At 62.3% G+C, this 13771-nt stretch overlaps 4 protein-coding genes across 4 annotated transcripts; 3 read left to right on the forward strand and 1 right to left on the reverse strand.

The window, feature by feature from the left end:
• Window positions 1-546: 546 nt before the first annotated feature.
• COLE_05200 (uncharacterized protein) lies at window positions 547-2351 on the forward strand (the record flags this gene model as incomplete). The annotated part of the gene is made up of 6 exons (XM_018420573.2): window positions 547-640; window positions 695-776; window positions 827-907; window positions 992-1529; window positions 1563-1791; window positions 1840-2351. 6 exons carry the CDS (start codon window positions 547-549, stop codon window positions 2349-2351), a joined length of 1536 nt encoding a protein of 511 aa, XP_018275155.2.
• A 641-nt stretch (window positions 2352-2992) lies between these two features.
• Window positions 2993-6015, forward strand: COLE_05201 (uncharacterized protein; the record flags this gene model as incomplete). The annotated part of the gene is made up of 4 exons (XM_018424586.2): window positions 2993-3002; window positions 3355-3623; window positions 3670-5383; window positions 5429-6015. 4 exons carry the CDS (start codon window positions 2993-2995, stop codon window positions 6013-6015), a joined length of 2580 nt encoding a protein of 859 aa, XP_018275154.2.
• Window positions 6016-6319: 304 nt separating this feature from the next.
• COLE_05202 (uncharacterized protein) lies at window positions 6320-9529 on the forward strand (the record flags this gene model as incomplete). The annotated part of the gene is made up of 4 exons (XM_018424585.2): window positions 6320-7348; window positions 7382-7973; window positions 8008-8957; window positions 8990-9529. The coding sequence occupies 4 exons, from the start codon at window positions 6320-6322 to the stop codon at window positions 9527-9529; spliced, it is 3111 nt and encodes a 1036-aa protein (XP_018275153.1).
• Window positions 9530-11754: 2225 nt separating this feature from the next.
• Window positions 11755-13029, reverse strand: COLE_05203 (uncharacterized protein; the record flags this gene model as incomplete). The annotated part of the gene is made up of 3 exons (XM_018424584.2): window positions 11755-12340; window positions 12471-12894; window positions 12936-13029. The coding sequence occupies 3 exons, from the start codon at window positions 13027-13029 to the stop codon at window positions 11755-11757; spliced, it is 1104 nt and encodes a 367-aa protein (XP_018275151.1).
• Window positions 13030-13771: the final 742 nt, after the last annotated feature.

Below are 13771 nucleotides of genomic sequence, written 5' to 3' on the forward strand. Positions count from 1 at the left end.
CTCGCTTTTGCTCCTCCACATTCCATCGATTGACAACGTTTGCTGACACCCGTCTTCCTTTCCTTGCCTACACCATCGACTCTCTCTCATCTCGACATTCACGCCCTTCTCCCGCACCTGTCTTTCACGCCCCTTGCCCCATTGTTACCTGGCGACATGTGTGTCCCCACCGCTCGTCACCTCCGCCGCCGCTGCGCCTTGATCTCTTCACCACACGCCTCCTGTCGCTCATGCGCTCAACTTGCGTTCGTCAATCCCTTGCCCACACGTCCACGCCTGCGCCTGTGCGCCTCGCCCCCTCCCCCCCCCCCCCCTCTCTTCTACCTCGCTCGCGCACGGTCACATTACCTACCACCTTACCACCTTCCTCGTTCACCACATCCACGTGTGCTACATCGCCCCCCCCCCCCCCTCCTCTCTCCCCATCCTACCACAATGGTCAAACTCTCTTGTCTTGCTGTCCCACTGCAGCATCACCGGCTTCCTCCTGCCGCAGCCCAGACAGGCGGACCCCCCGCCAATGTCCCCCCACAGGCATCCCGCCTTATGGAGGCCTTTGATATGATCAAAGGCGAGTACGACAATGCTCTTGCCGAGGCAGCTGGCTGGAAGGCTCAGCGCGACGAATATGAAAGCCAACGTGAGTGTGCAGCACAGCCACCTTGCTTTCTTGCTCATCCGCTGACCATTGCAGTCAATCATCAGATCCAGGAGCTGACCGCTATTCGGAAAGCGCTGTATGAGTTGGAGACTCAGCACACCAAGCGAGGTCAAGAGTGAGCACGCCGGCGTGGGGCACAGTGAGCCTTTTTTACTAATTTTCCAGACAAGAGGCCGAGATTGTGCGACTTCGGCGAGAGAACGAGATGTTGCGTGCCGCAGCCGCATCCAACGGCCCCATGCCCACGTCCCCTCCCCACCGTGCGCCATCTGCCGATGTCGATCGCGAGATGGAGCGCGACCGACGTGAACGCGAGCGCGAGCGCGAAAGGGATATTCGTGGCCCCGATGGCTACGCTCCTCTGGCACCACCGGCGAACGGAGGTGGAGGAGATGTCGGGTCCTCGCGCTCATCATACCCCCCTCCTCCCATTCAACGACCCCTCTCGACTGGCATCGACCGCCGCGACTCCCGCTCAGTGCCACCACAGGGTAGCCCCACGCCTCTGCTCTCCGACCTCGATCCCGAGAATGTTTCGCGCGAGTTGAAGAAGGAAGGTTCCGACTGGTTCGCTATCTGGTCGCCCAAGGTCAAGAAGCAGCTGGATGTGTCGCTGGTTCACTCTCTAGGGCACGATACTGTTGTCTGCTGTGTAAAGTTTTCAAACGACGGCAAGTATCTCGCAACGGGTTGCAATCGCACCGCTCAGATCTACGACACGAAGACTGGCGCCAAGACGTGTGTACTGCTCGACGAGTCAGCACCGCGCACAGGTGATCTTTACATTCGCAGCATCTGCTTCAGCCCAGATGGCAAGTTCCTTGCTACTGGCGCGGAGGATCGTCAGATTCGGGTGAGTTGGACTACAGTGCTGCAATGAAAACGTCCTCCTGACGTGTAGATTTGGGACATCAAGCAGCAACGCATCCGTCATCTACTCCAAGGACACATGCAGGAGATCTACTCGCTCGACTTTAGCAGAGACGGACGCTTCCTTGTCTCGGGTTCTGGTGACAAGTCTGCACGTGTTTGGGACATTGAGAAGGGCGCGTGCATTTTCGATCTGCGTATCGAGGACTTTGTCCACAACGAGCACGGCCCGATCGATGCCGGAATCACGTCTGTTGCTCGTAAGTTCCCTCGCTGGAGTGGTTTGCGAAAGCATTGCTGACTATCAGTGTCTCCGGACGGGAAGCTTGTCGCCGCCGGCTCGCTGGACACCATGGTGCGCGTCTGGAACGTCCAGACGGGACAGCAGGTGGAGCGGCTCAAGGGACACAAGGACTCGGTGTACAGCGTCGCGTTCTCACCCGACGGCAAGTCGCTCGTCTCCGGCTCTCTGGACCGCACATTGCGGGTCTGGGATCTTGCGCAGACCAAGCGCGCCGTGGAGCACTCTCCCGCCGGCTCCAAGGAGGTCGAAAAGGGATTGGGCACATGCGCGTCCACGCTAAATGGGCACAAAGACTATGTTCTGTCGGTGGCCATCTCACCCGATGGACGATGGGTCGTCTCGGGCTCAAAGGATCGCTCTATCGAGTTTTGGGACATCCTGAGCGGGCAGGCGCAGTTCATGCTGCAGGGGCATAAGAACTCGGTCATCTCGATTGATCTCGCGCGCTCAGGTGGCCTTCTTGCCTCTGGCTCTGGCGATTGTCACGCCAGGATCTGGAGCTATGGACCACCCTAGTGACGCTTGAGGATGTCAGAGTGAGAAGAATGAGGAGATAGAGACTCGGAGTGAGTCGTTCTAGTGTATCGTTTGGGATGAGCCGATGAATGTTTACTTGTTATCCTACTACCAACTATGCGTATACGCGCGCGGCTCATGGTGATTACGAAGAGAAACGGTGAGTGCATGAGAGGGGTAATGAGTGAGTGCATGACTGGAATGGGTCGAGATCGACAAAATCGTGATCAGGTGACGTGATTGCCTCTGTCGAGCGGATATCGTGCCTGAAATGTTGCCCGAGTCCTTGATCTCGATCTGGCTTTGGCCCGCCGCTCCATCCTGCTACGCAACTCCTTCCTCCTCTTTCACTATTCCTTCTTCTTTACATTCACTATCATTCTCAAGCAATCAAGTGAGACACTCACAGACAGCGCCACGCTCAGTTGCTCCTCTCACACTCTTGCCCTCCCTCCCTAGGCCACTCGTCCGTTCATCAAAGCCGCCGTCGTCGTCTGCACCGACCTCCAAATTGGGCAAGTCACCTCCTCATCACTGATTGCTCTCCCACGCGCCGCGGCAGCACGCGAACGGTGTCTGTGCACGATACAGATTATACAATGTCGCCATCGGTAAATGGCCACGACGCGATCCCAGAGACAATGCGGCGCGGTGAGTTGACTCGCTGCGGGCGATGCGGGCGACACAACCTGCTGACACTGGACATTCCTTCCACCGACGCGCGCGTTGTGATATCTGCTCAACTTTTACTGCCATCGCCAACTCGACGACATCGACCGCTCGATCAATCTTGGATTGGGCCGCGGCGCGCACTATTGACTCTGTGCTCGCACACGAACACTCCTCCGTCCCCCCTCGGTTCCATCCTCTGTCATTCCCACCCTCCCATCCGCCCTTCCCGCTTCCCCCCTCGACTCCTCCTCCCACCTTCCCCATCTCCTCTTTCTATTGTCTTAACTCACTCACACAACTTTCTACTTTCGCACCCGCTTCTCGACAACAGGTGACTCGCTCACACGTCAAAGGATGGGATCGAGCCCTCATCTAAGTCACATCTTGAGCGTCGGTAATGGCCGCGTTCTCAGTCTCGCTGCCGACGAGAAGCACGTCTACGCCGGATGCCAGAGCCGTGACAATGAGATTACGGTCTTCTCCCGCTCTTCCTTGCAGCCCCAGTTCAGGCTGCTTGGGCACGAGGGAAGTGTGCTTGCGCTTCTGATCGTCAAGGAGAAGGGGTGGCTCGTGTCTTCCAGCAGTGCAGGTGATGTTCGCGTGAGTAAACAATCGTCAAAGATATTCTTGATTGGCTGACGATCAGATCTGGTCAACCAAAACTTTCCGGCCGCTCTATATCATACACCCTTGCGACAACACTTCTGGTGACATTTACTCGCTCGCTTGGGATGACAGGGCAGGCGGCACCCTCTACTTTGGCGCCCAGAACACGTCAATTGAGTGGGTCAATTTCGGCAAGCCCCTGGGAAAGAGTGCAAACGGAGGAGTTCCCTCACTCGTGGCCGTGTCGCAAAGCTTGAGCATTCAGCAGAGCAATGGCGCATCCACACCGAGCCAGCGGTCGGGGCGGTACAAACCGCATTCCTTCTTTGACACACCTCCTGCCGATGTGCGCAGCGGGACATCTACACCACGTACGCCATCAGCGCAGCCGATATGCGCTGGGAGGTCCACGTATCTCTCCGTTGAGAGAGAGGTGGAAGCCGAGCGCGAGGCGGTCGAATTCGAAATTGACTGCGACTCAATCGTATTCTACGCCCACTATGGGTATGTGTACGCGCTGGAGATGATCAAGCGACCTGACTGCGCGCGCTGGCTCGCGAGTGGCAGCGGTGACTCGGACATCAAGATCTGGGAGTGCGCTCCCGGCGGTGGCCTGACCCTCGTGCGCGAGTTTAATGGCTTGACCGGGGCCGTTCTGAGCTTTGCCTACCGCGACTCGCTCCTCTATGCTGGGCTGCAGGACGGCGAGATTGACGTGTGGGATCTCGAGACGGGTGCGCGCATCCGTACTATCGAGGCGCACGAGTCGGATGTCATGGCCATGGCAGTCCATGGGAGCGACGTGTACACCGGCGCTGCCGATGGGCGCGTGCTTCGCATCAACGGCGCATTCGACTGCACGGCCGCGTTTAACGCGCATGGCGACTCTGTGCTGGCATGCTCCGTCGTCCGCGCCGCCGCCGGCCCAGGGTACGAGCTTGTCACTGCTGGCAACGACTCGTTTGTCAAGATTTGGACATCACTGGGGACCTCGCTAAAGTCCATTCACGATACGGACGTCGAGGTAGATCTTGAGAGCAATGCCGACGTCATGCTGTACGCACTGTCCAAGCTCGTGGCGATCCCGACCGTCTCCGACGAGAAGCACCGCGAGAGCTGCAGGCAGGGGGCGCACCTTCTGCACAAGATACTGGGGCAGCTTGGCGCTCGCTCCGAGATGCTGTCTGGCGACCCAGGGAAAAACCCGCTCGTGCTCGCGACCTTCCAGGGGCGCGACACTGGCAAGCCTCGCAAGCGCGTTCTGTTCTATGGGCACTACGACGTGCAGCCTGCTGGTGAAAAGGACTGGGAAAGCGATCCATGGGAGCTCAACGGGCGGAATGGGTACCTGTATGGTCGTGGTGTGAGTGACAACAAGGGTCCAGTCCTTGCGGTTGCGTGCGCAGCTGCGGCGCTGCAGCAGCGCCGGGAACTTGACGTCGACCTCGTCATGATCGTCGAGGGGGAAGAGGAAGCTGGCTCGCGTGGGTTCGCCAACTCGGTGCGCAAGCACAAGGACAGCATCGGGCACATCGATGTTGTATTCTTGGCCAACTCGACGTGGATTGACGAGGAGGACCCATGTGTCGTCTACGGCATGCGTGGCGTTGTGTATGCTCAACTCATGGTGCAGAGCGGTGGTGAAGACGCGCACAACGGTGTGGAGGGTGGATTGGTCAAGGAGCCGATGTTTGACCTCGTGCAGCTTCTGTCGAGCTTGGCGGACACCAACGGCGTCAACGTGCCCGGCTTCTGTGAGTTGATGCAGTTAATCAATGTGTGTTCGAAGCTGATTGCAGACGACAAGGTGCGACCCAAAACGGAGATGGAGGCGCAGCTGCTCAAGAACGTGGCCCGCGCGTCTGGCCGCGACGCCGACGAGCTGAGGCGCGTGTGGTGCCAGCCGACCTTCTCGATCGCGAATATCTCGACGACGTCCGCGCCAAACAAGACTGTCATCTCAAGATGCGTGCAGGCGGATATTGCGATGCGCATTGTCCCCGACCAAGACATCGACGATATTGTCGAATGCCTCACCACCTACTGCCGCGACAAGTTTGCCGAGCTCAACTCGCCAAACAACCTGGAGGTGAATGTGACGCACGCTGCGGCGTGGTGGCTGGCAAGCTTGGACAATCCGTACTTCCGCGCTCTGGAGGACGCAGTGAAGGACGTTTGGGGCGTCGCCCCTCTCAAGATCCGCGAGGGCGGCACAGTACCGACCATGAGCTGGCTCGAGCGCGAGTTTGCTGCGCCCTGCGTTCATCTGCCTCTAGGCCAGTCGTCGGATGCGGGACACCTTGCCAATGAGCGTATCCGTCTTCTCAACCTGCGGAATGGAAAGCGAGTCGTCGAGCGGTACCTTACGCGTCTGGCCGGGTTGTAGAGGGCAAAGGCAGATATGTAATAGTGCACATAGTCATCAGCATGGATGATCTGCCACTCTGCTCGTCAACTGCGCTTCATGCTACATGCTCCAGATGCTCGCTTGCAGCGCCACAACCTACCATCGTTACCAGTGCAAGTTGCCTGTGCAGCGGTAATGGCCGCAAGCGTTAGGGTCTTCCACGCGGCAATGACGCGATTCGGTATCCTGGCAGACGGATACGCGGGGTGAGTGATCGCGACGATCGGCAACCTTCACAACATCGCTCTTCCTCGTCCACGGCCTCAAGACTATTTCAAGCGCGATGGCCTCGCCCCCTTCCGAGGCCACGCCGCGTCCGGCAACGACCACGTCCTCCCCGTCCAGGCCGCACCTCTTGATCCCCGATGACCACCCGCTGGCTGCCGGGCGGCGCGGCACGCGGAGCGCGAGCGACGCAGGAGGAAGGCGCGCGCGCGCGTCCGCGCCAGCGACCGGCATCTCCTCCGGCGACTCTCACCTCTCACCAGCGTCGCCGGGTCTGGAGCGTGTCACCACAGGCGGCAACTTCAATGCCCCAGACGCCGACCTGCTGGGCATCGGCCCCTCGCGCCCGTCGAACAAGCGTGAGCGGGTGCGCGACTCACCTGCGCGCGCGCGCTCTTTTCACGCGCTGGACTCTCTCGCGCGTGACGAGCTCGCCCTTCTCGACACGCGGTTCGAGGACATGCCCGAGTCTGAGCTCGCCACCTTCCTCTCACCCTATGAACGTGGGTGGGAGGCATACCGTGAGCAGGAGGAGGCGGAGGAGCGTCTCTTCCCACCTTCCCCGCCGGCACGGCAGCGCGACCATCCCGTCAAAGTGCTGAGCCGCGCTGTGCGCGAGCTGCGCGAGGTAGTGGCGCGGCTGGAGGATGAGAACGCACGTTTGAGGGGCGAGGAGCGGTCGGCCGACAGCCAGCGCATACACGACTCACTCGCCGATGCTTTGTCCACTAGCCTCACATCTCCAGCACGGGGGGCGCTCGCCCTCGCTCTGGCGGAGCCTTTGCCACGGCCGCAACCCGAGCCAATCCCCCACGCTCGGCCAAAGTCGCCGGCACCCTCGCACACGAGTATTCTGAGCAGCAAAAGCGCGCGCAGCACCCTCACACTGGACCGGCCGCGCGGCGCCAGCGCGAGCGGGCTCGACCTCGCGTCGCCAACGGCCAGGCGGTGGGGAATGAACATGTGGGGTTGGCGGCGGCGTAAGAGCAATGCCAGCCTTGCGCCTAGCGCCGTCGAGGAAGAGGATGAGTGGCGCCGCGGCGATGGGGGAAGTACGCCGTCCTTCCGGGCGATCTTCCTGGCAACAGTATGTCTAACCCCAGGGCCATGCTGATGACAGCGTATCCTCACACCTGACCCTGCTTCCATCCTTATCAAGGAGGGCGGCCCGCTAGTTGCTTCGCTTGCACACGCTCTCGTTAGTGGTGCGCGCGACGCGGGCATCATGTCTCGCGATCCGCCGAGCCGGACGCGCGCACGATCGCGCGCTGCGTCTGTCGGGAGCCAGCAAGCTCCCACAGTAGACCAGCACGGCTACGGGGACCAAGCATTGGCAGCAACAGTAGCCGTTGGAAGGACACTTTTGAAGCACGGCAAGGCGGCAATCGACGGATTAGGCGACACGCGCGACAGGCCTGCTCCCAGACCCGCACTGCTCCACCGCGCCTCCTCCCGCCCTTTTCCGACGACAGCAATGGCCCAAGCGCTTCCATCTCTTGACCACAGCCCCGGCACTGGCTCCCCGTCCGCCGAAACACCACCGCCGAGCGTTGAGCTGAGCAGTATCGTGCCGGACGAAACGAGGCCGCCGACAGTTCTTCTGTCACGGCAGAACCTCGGGTCGTTTTTCCAGAGCTCGAGGACGAAGTTGACGACTGCGACGAGGTTCACGAGCGATCAGCCTCCGCTTACGGACCGGTACGGGTTCATATGTGAGATTACTATCTAGGGCGGGACTAACAGCAGATGACATTCAGCACGCGAGCATGTTGAAAGACGCAAGTCGGGTGGGCACTCCCGCGCCTATGAGTCTGACGGGCCACATCCCCGAGGCGCCGCGCAAACCGACACCGCCGCCACCAGCAAAGGTGAAGCGTGCTGCCGCGCTCCCGTCCTCCCTCAACGTTCCTATCATGGACCACACGCCCGAGCGTGCGCAACGCAGGCCCGCATTGACATCGACGAAGAGCGATACGAAGTCAACCGCGTCACTGTCGCCTCAGCGCTCGCCGGGTGGCACGCCGCCAAATGGAAAGGCGGACGGTACACCGACCAGGTCGAGGACACGCTCCTATGCTCCGGCGCCAAGCAAGCCCATAGCGGCGGCGGAGCAGGTGAGCGTGAGCGTGCGCGGCTCGTCCTCCACGACGGCCGATGGCATAGCGGCCCCAACTCCGGCCTCTGCGGCAGCCGCGGCGGCTGCCTCACGCCTCACCGTCTCGTCCTTGCTCGACCAGCTCACGGACATGCACGACAAGCAGCAGCGCGCGCGCACGGCAGAATGGGATGCGTTCTTACGGAAACGCACACGCGGCCGCCGCGGCAACCAGGACGTCGGCGTAGGCGGCGCGCTGGCGCAGGTCGCGGCGCTGAGCGGCACCTCCAAAGGCGCAGACGAGTATCGCGCCTTCCTACGTCTCGTGCGCAAGGGTATCCCAATGCCGTACCGCGGCGATGTATGGGCCGAGTGCAGTGGCGCGCGCAATCTGCTCGTGCCGGGCGAGTATGCGGAGATTCTTGCCGTGCACAAGGACGATCAGAGTATGGTCATGGCTGAGATCGAGAAGGACGTGGGGAGAACGTTCCCGGGCAACGTCTTCTTTGGAGGCGACGGGCCAGGAGTTGCCAAGCTGCGGCGGGTGTTGACAGCATACTCGTGGCACAACCCAGCGGTCGGGTATTGTCAGGGCATGAACGTGAGTTTCAGCATGGAGTGCGCTGACGACAGATGTTGGCTGCAACGCTACTACTGACGTACGAGGACGAAGAGCAGGCCTTCTGGGTGCTGCACTGTATAGTAGAGCGCCTCCTTCCACCCGACTTCTTCGCCCCTTCACTGCTGGGCAGCCGAGCCGACCAGCTCGTCCTATCCGACCTGGTGTCGACGCACCTGCCCAAGATTGCAGCCCACCTCTCCGCGCTCCAGGTTGACTTGACCGCCCTCACTTTTGGCTGGTTCCTCTCCCTCTTCACCGACTGCCTCCCGGTTGAAACTCTGTTTAGGGTTTGGGACGTGCTCTTTGTCGAGGGTCACGACGTGCTCTTCCGCGTTGCGCTCGCCGTGCTCAGGCTCAACGAAGCCGAGATCTGCGCATGCGAGAGCGTCGGCGATCTCTTTTCCGCCATCGGCGGCATGACCAGCCGGCTGTGGAGCGCTGAGAAGCTGATCGCGATGCAGCACGGGTTCAAGCAGGGCGTGAAGGCCAAGGACGTGGCGAGTCTGACGGAGAAGCGGACGGCTGAGTTGGTAGGCGAGATGGACGACTAGGCTTCTATTAGAGGGTGTACCGGGGGAAGGAATATAGCATGCATTGCGTCTTGTTGTACGGTACCCCACGCTCCATCTCAGGAATCTATGCATACTCCCAATCGCTACCAGCTATCGTCCGAATCCTCCCTGCCCCGGACCTCTCGGCTGACGGAGCACGCCGCCGCCCCGGGGCTGTATTGGTGGAACGGAGGGCGGCGCGGGGCGCGCGGGCAAAGTGGGCGGCGGCGAGGTGTACGTGTACGGCGCGCTGTGCTGAGTGTAGGGTTGGGGAGGCAAGTGTGGCGCTGGCGCATGCGCCTGCGAGTTCGACTGCGAAGGCGGGGTAGTCGTCGGCGCAGTGTACGGCGCGCTGTACGTGTGCGGCGCCTGGGTGTGGGGGTACTGGGCGGGCGGCTGCGTGTACGCCTGTGGGCGGTAGTACGTCTGCTGCTGCTGCGGGGGCTGCGCGTACCGCGGCCCGAAGGTCTGCGCCTCATACGCCGTGTACCGGTATCCGGCGGCGTGCTGGTGCTGGTAGGTGGTGTAGCTTTGCGCGCCGTATTGATACCCCGTGTATCCGTACGGCGAGTGGCCGCGGCGCGCATCGAGCTTGTCGAATCCGCGGTCGAACTCGCTGGCACCGCCGTCCCCAGCGCCACCCACAGCGCCCCCGCCAGCGCCCCCGCCAGCGCCCCCGCCAGCGCCCCCGCCAGCGCCCCCAGCAGTGGGGGGCACGCTGCCTGGCGTGCCGCGCCGATCGAGCGACAGCTGCGCCACGGCACGACTGAGCTCGTCCGCCGCCGGCGTCGATCGCCCGGACGGCGTGCGCGGCGTACTCCCTCCCGAGCGCTTACCTCCGCGCGCGCTTCTCCTGTCTCCGCCGCCGTTCCCTGCCCCTGCCCCTCCGCCGTTCCCTCCACCGTTCCCTCCACCGTTCCCTCCGCCGTTCCCATTACCTCCACCTCTGCCGTCACCCGCACTAGCACCCCCACTAGCACTCGCACCCGCACTAGCACTCGCACTCGCGCTCGCACTCGCACTAGTCGTGCTCGGCGACGACGCCGCGGCGGACCCAGACGCCGAGGTCGCGGACGACGCGGACGCAGACGAACTCGGCACCTCCTCCTTCCCGAAGATACGCTCGCGCGCGAGCCGGTACTCCTGCTCGCGTTGCGCGAGGGTCTTGGGCGTCGCGGTGCCGCTCGAGCTGCCCGAGGACGGGCGCGGCGCGGGGGTCGCGCTTCAGGATCTTGAGTTGCGGCGGGGGGGCCGAGGGCGCCGTCATGACGGGGAGCGGGGCGCGATTACTGGCGTCAGCTTAAGGGGGGGGGGGGGCAGGAGTGAAGAAACACAATAGATCGGGCGGGCGCAGGCAGTATGTGGGCGATGGGGATGTGGGCAGGGTGAGGGGCAGTGAGAAGAGGGGCGTTGGAGCGCGCAAAACGTTCGTGGCGGAATACTCGCTCGCGACGAAGACCAGTCGCAGAGCTCGAAGCAGGATCGCAATACTCACGCGCTGTCCCAGATCTGACGGTTGGACGCCGGCGCGCCGCGGAACCACTCGTCGTCGGCGTCTGGCGCGGGCGCGCCAGGCTGGGGATGTTGGAGCACGGGGTGCGACGCGTGCGGTGGCGCCGGCGCTGACCCCGGCGCCGATGCGGGCGCCTGTGATGCCGGGGCCGCGGGGCGGCGCGCGAGGACGATGGGCTGCCGTCGCTCCGTCGCGGGTGCGGGTGCGGGATGTGCGGGAGGTGGGCCCGATGTAGTCGGAGGTGCTGGTGCTCCGCTCGGCGCGCTCGGCGGCGCGCGCGCGCGCTTCGGCTCGAGCTCGGCCTTGAGTTAGCTTGGGCGGAGTGCTGCAGCGCGCTCTAGTCGAGGCGCGCGCGCGCACGCGCATACTCACAGTCTCCCAGTCGTCCATGGCGCGTGTGGAGAGGAGTGAGGATGATGGCTGACTTTGGCGTTGTGTCATTCTCAGGGAGGTCACGTGCTTGGGTCGGGGTCAAGTGGAGGTGAACTCGGTTTGAGCGTCTGGGTGGGAGGTGTGTGTGGATGTGCTCCGTCAACAGCGGCAGAATATGCATACATGCTTGGTTCGAGAACAGCAGTGCAACTACGTGTACATATGTAGTATAATGGGTGTGATGCATATGATTAACTCACTAGGGCGAGCTATGACTAAGGATGTGAGGCCGGGCAGTCTAGATGCTGCCCAGCAAGGAGGACCAACGGCTTGAGTCGGCCTATGGGCTCGCGAGCGCGACCTGGAGCAGCGCAGCGCCCACGCCCTCCATGTGGCCCTTGGCCGCCTCCGCCCACCCCTGCGTCCCGTCGTCGCCGAGGCCGACGTCCCGGCCCAGCTCGTCCGCAAGCGGGTCGTTCTTCCAGCCGCCGCGGCAGAAGGCCGCACCGCCGTCCGGCCCCGTCAACAGCTTGAGGGCGTGGGCACGGCGCTCCTCGTTCGGGCTCAGGAGCGACATGTGCATGGCAATGCGGGGCGGGACCGTTATCCGTCCCTGCTTGAAGCAGTAGTCGGTGACGGCGATGCAGGTGACGATGCCGCCGTCGGCGCGCGGCTCGCGAGCCTTGAGCATGAGCCGCTTCATCAGCTCGTCGTGCGAGACTGTCGTCGGCTTGTGCGCGACGCCGTTGGCGGACCCGTTGGCCGAGCCGTTCGCGTACCCGTTCTCAGGCGTGTCGATCCCGCTGTCAGTGCCGCTGCTCGGGATGTCGATGTGCGGCAGCGCAGTCGGCTTGTCGGCCACATCGGGCTTGCGTGCCTTCTTGCTCTTGCCGGGGTAGATGACAAACTCGGTGACGCAGTGAATCCTGGTGTCAGTCATGTTTGTCCTAGGCTGCGGGAACCGGTAGGATGTGAGTGTCAGCGGGCCCCGGGTATCCGGCAGGTGAGAGCCTAATACGACGCCGGCCCACGCCCTGCTACCATCAATCGACTCACCACTTGTCGCCCCATCCTCCTATCCTCGTCTCCATGAGGTAGTTGCTGCCCATGGGGACCTCGCGCATGTACTGCCAGTGGCTAGCTCCCAGGGCCATGTGGATGCCGGTAACGAAGCAGGGGGCAAACGCGTCGATGCAGAACTTCATCTTGTTCGCGTCGCTGCTCTTGGCATACGCCGAGTTGGAAAGATGAAGGTTGTAGTCGCAGTCGTCGAAGAGAGCGCGGCGCCAGCTCTTGACGCGCATGTTCGCGAGCCCGCCCATAGCCTCATACTTGCGCCGCCAGCCGATCCAGTATCGCCTGTGGCCAAGGACCTTGGCCGCCAACCACGCCTTGATGGGGTGCACCCAGACGCGGATGTGCCAGAGGAAGGGGAAGGAAGACGAGTTGAGGAAGACGAGGAGGAGGAAAAGGAGCTTGACTGGGTGTTAGACTAACAACGAGGATGAGGAGGAGACGTACTGGGCTTGGGCACCCAGGGGAAGAGCGAGCCACTCGGGGCGACAAAGGAGCGGGCGAGAGCACGCCCGCGCTCGACGGCAGCTTGCTTGTTCATGATGCCTGCTGCTTCTTGAGGAGAGAGACGAGGATATTGAGAGATGGCCGGGTATAAGAAGTAAATGAGCGATACGTTGGTGCGTGCGTTGTGCGCGCGGTCGATTCTAACCGCACCCAAGCTCCAAGCTGCTCGAAGATTGATGAAATCTGGCGGGAGGCGGCCTGGCGAGGCGGCGTCGCGGTACTCACCCTGCGCAACGTCACCTGATCGATCACCTGCGTCACCACCCTGCGCCGGTCGTGGGCCCACCGTGGGTCCACTGCATCTCTCTTCGCGATCTCGCTCTCGTCTCCTTGCTCCCTGCTTCCGCACAGCCGCCTGCATAGTAGACGCGTTTTGCCACTGGAAATTATTTCCTGGGTATCGGTGTACCGGTGACCATCAGCCGGGCAGCCGTACGTGGCGATGTGGTTAGGCCCGCTCGCCCCGCGTGTCCCGCGTGTCTGCGTGTCTGCGTGTCTGCGTGTTCTGAGCCCATGAGCCCATCGATCAGCAGAGGCGCCTCGCGCGCCTTGGCATTGCTCCCCTGCCCAGCAGCAGTACAGCTCGTTCCATGTACAAGCATCTCTAGCTCGTCCGAGAAAGAGGTACGCCCGAGCCGGTAAGCCGAAGGATCTTTTCCGATCTCTCATTCCTACACGGAGCCAGAGTTGGGTCGAACGCAACCGAGATCGCATGCGAACGGCGCGGCGTCAACTCGCCGTGCATGACTGATGTAGACCTTGACTGCGTGGCAACG

Source organism: Cutaneotrichosporon oleaginosum (genome assembly GCF_008065305.1).
Source record: "Cutaneotrichosporon oleaginosum strain ATCC 20508 chromosome Unknown ATCC20508_contig04, whole genome shotgun sequence".
Taxonomy (NCBI): Eukaryota; Fungi; Basidiomycota; class Tremellomycetes; order Trichosporonales; family Trichosporonaceae; genus Cutaneotrichosporon; species Cutaneotrichosporon oleaginosum.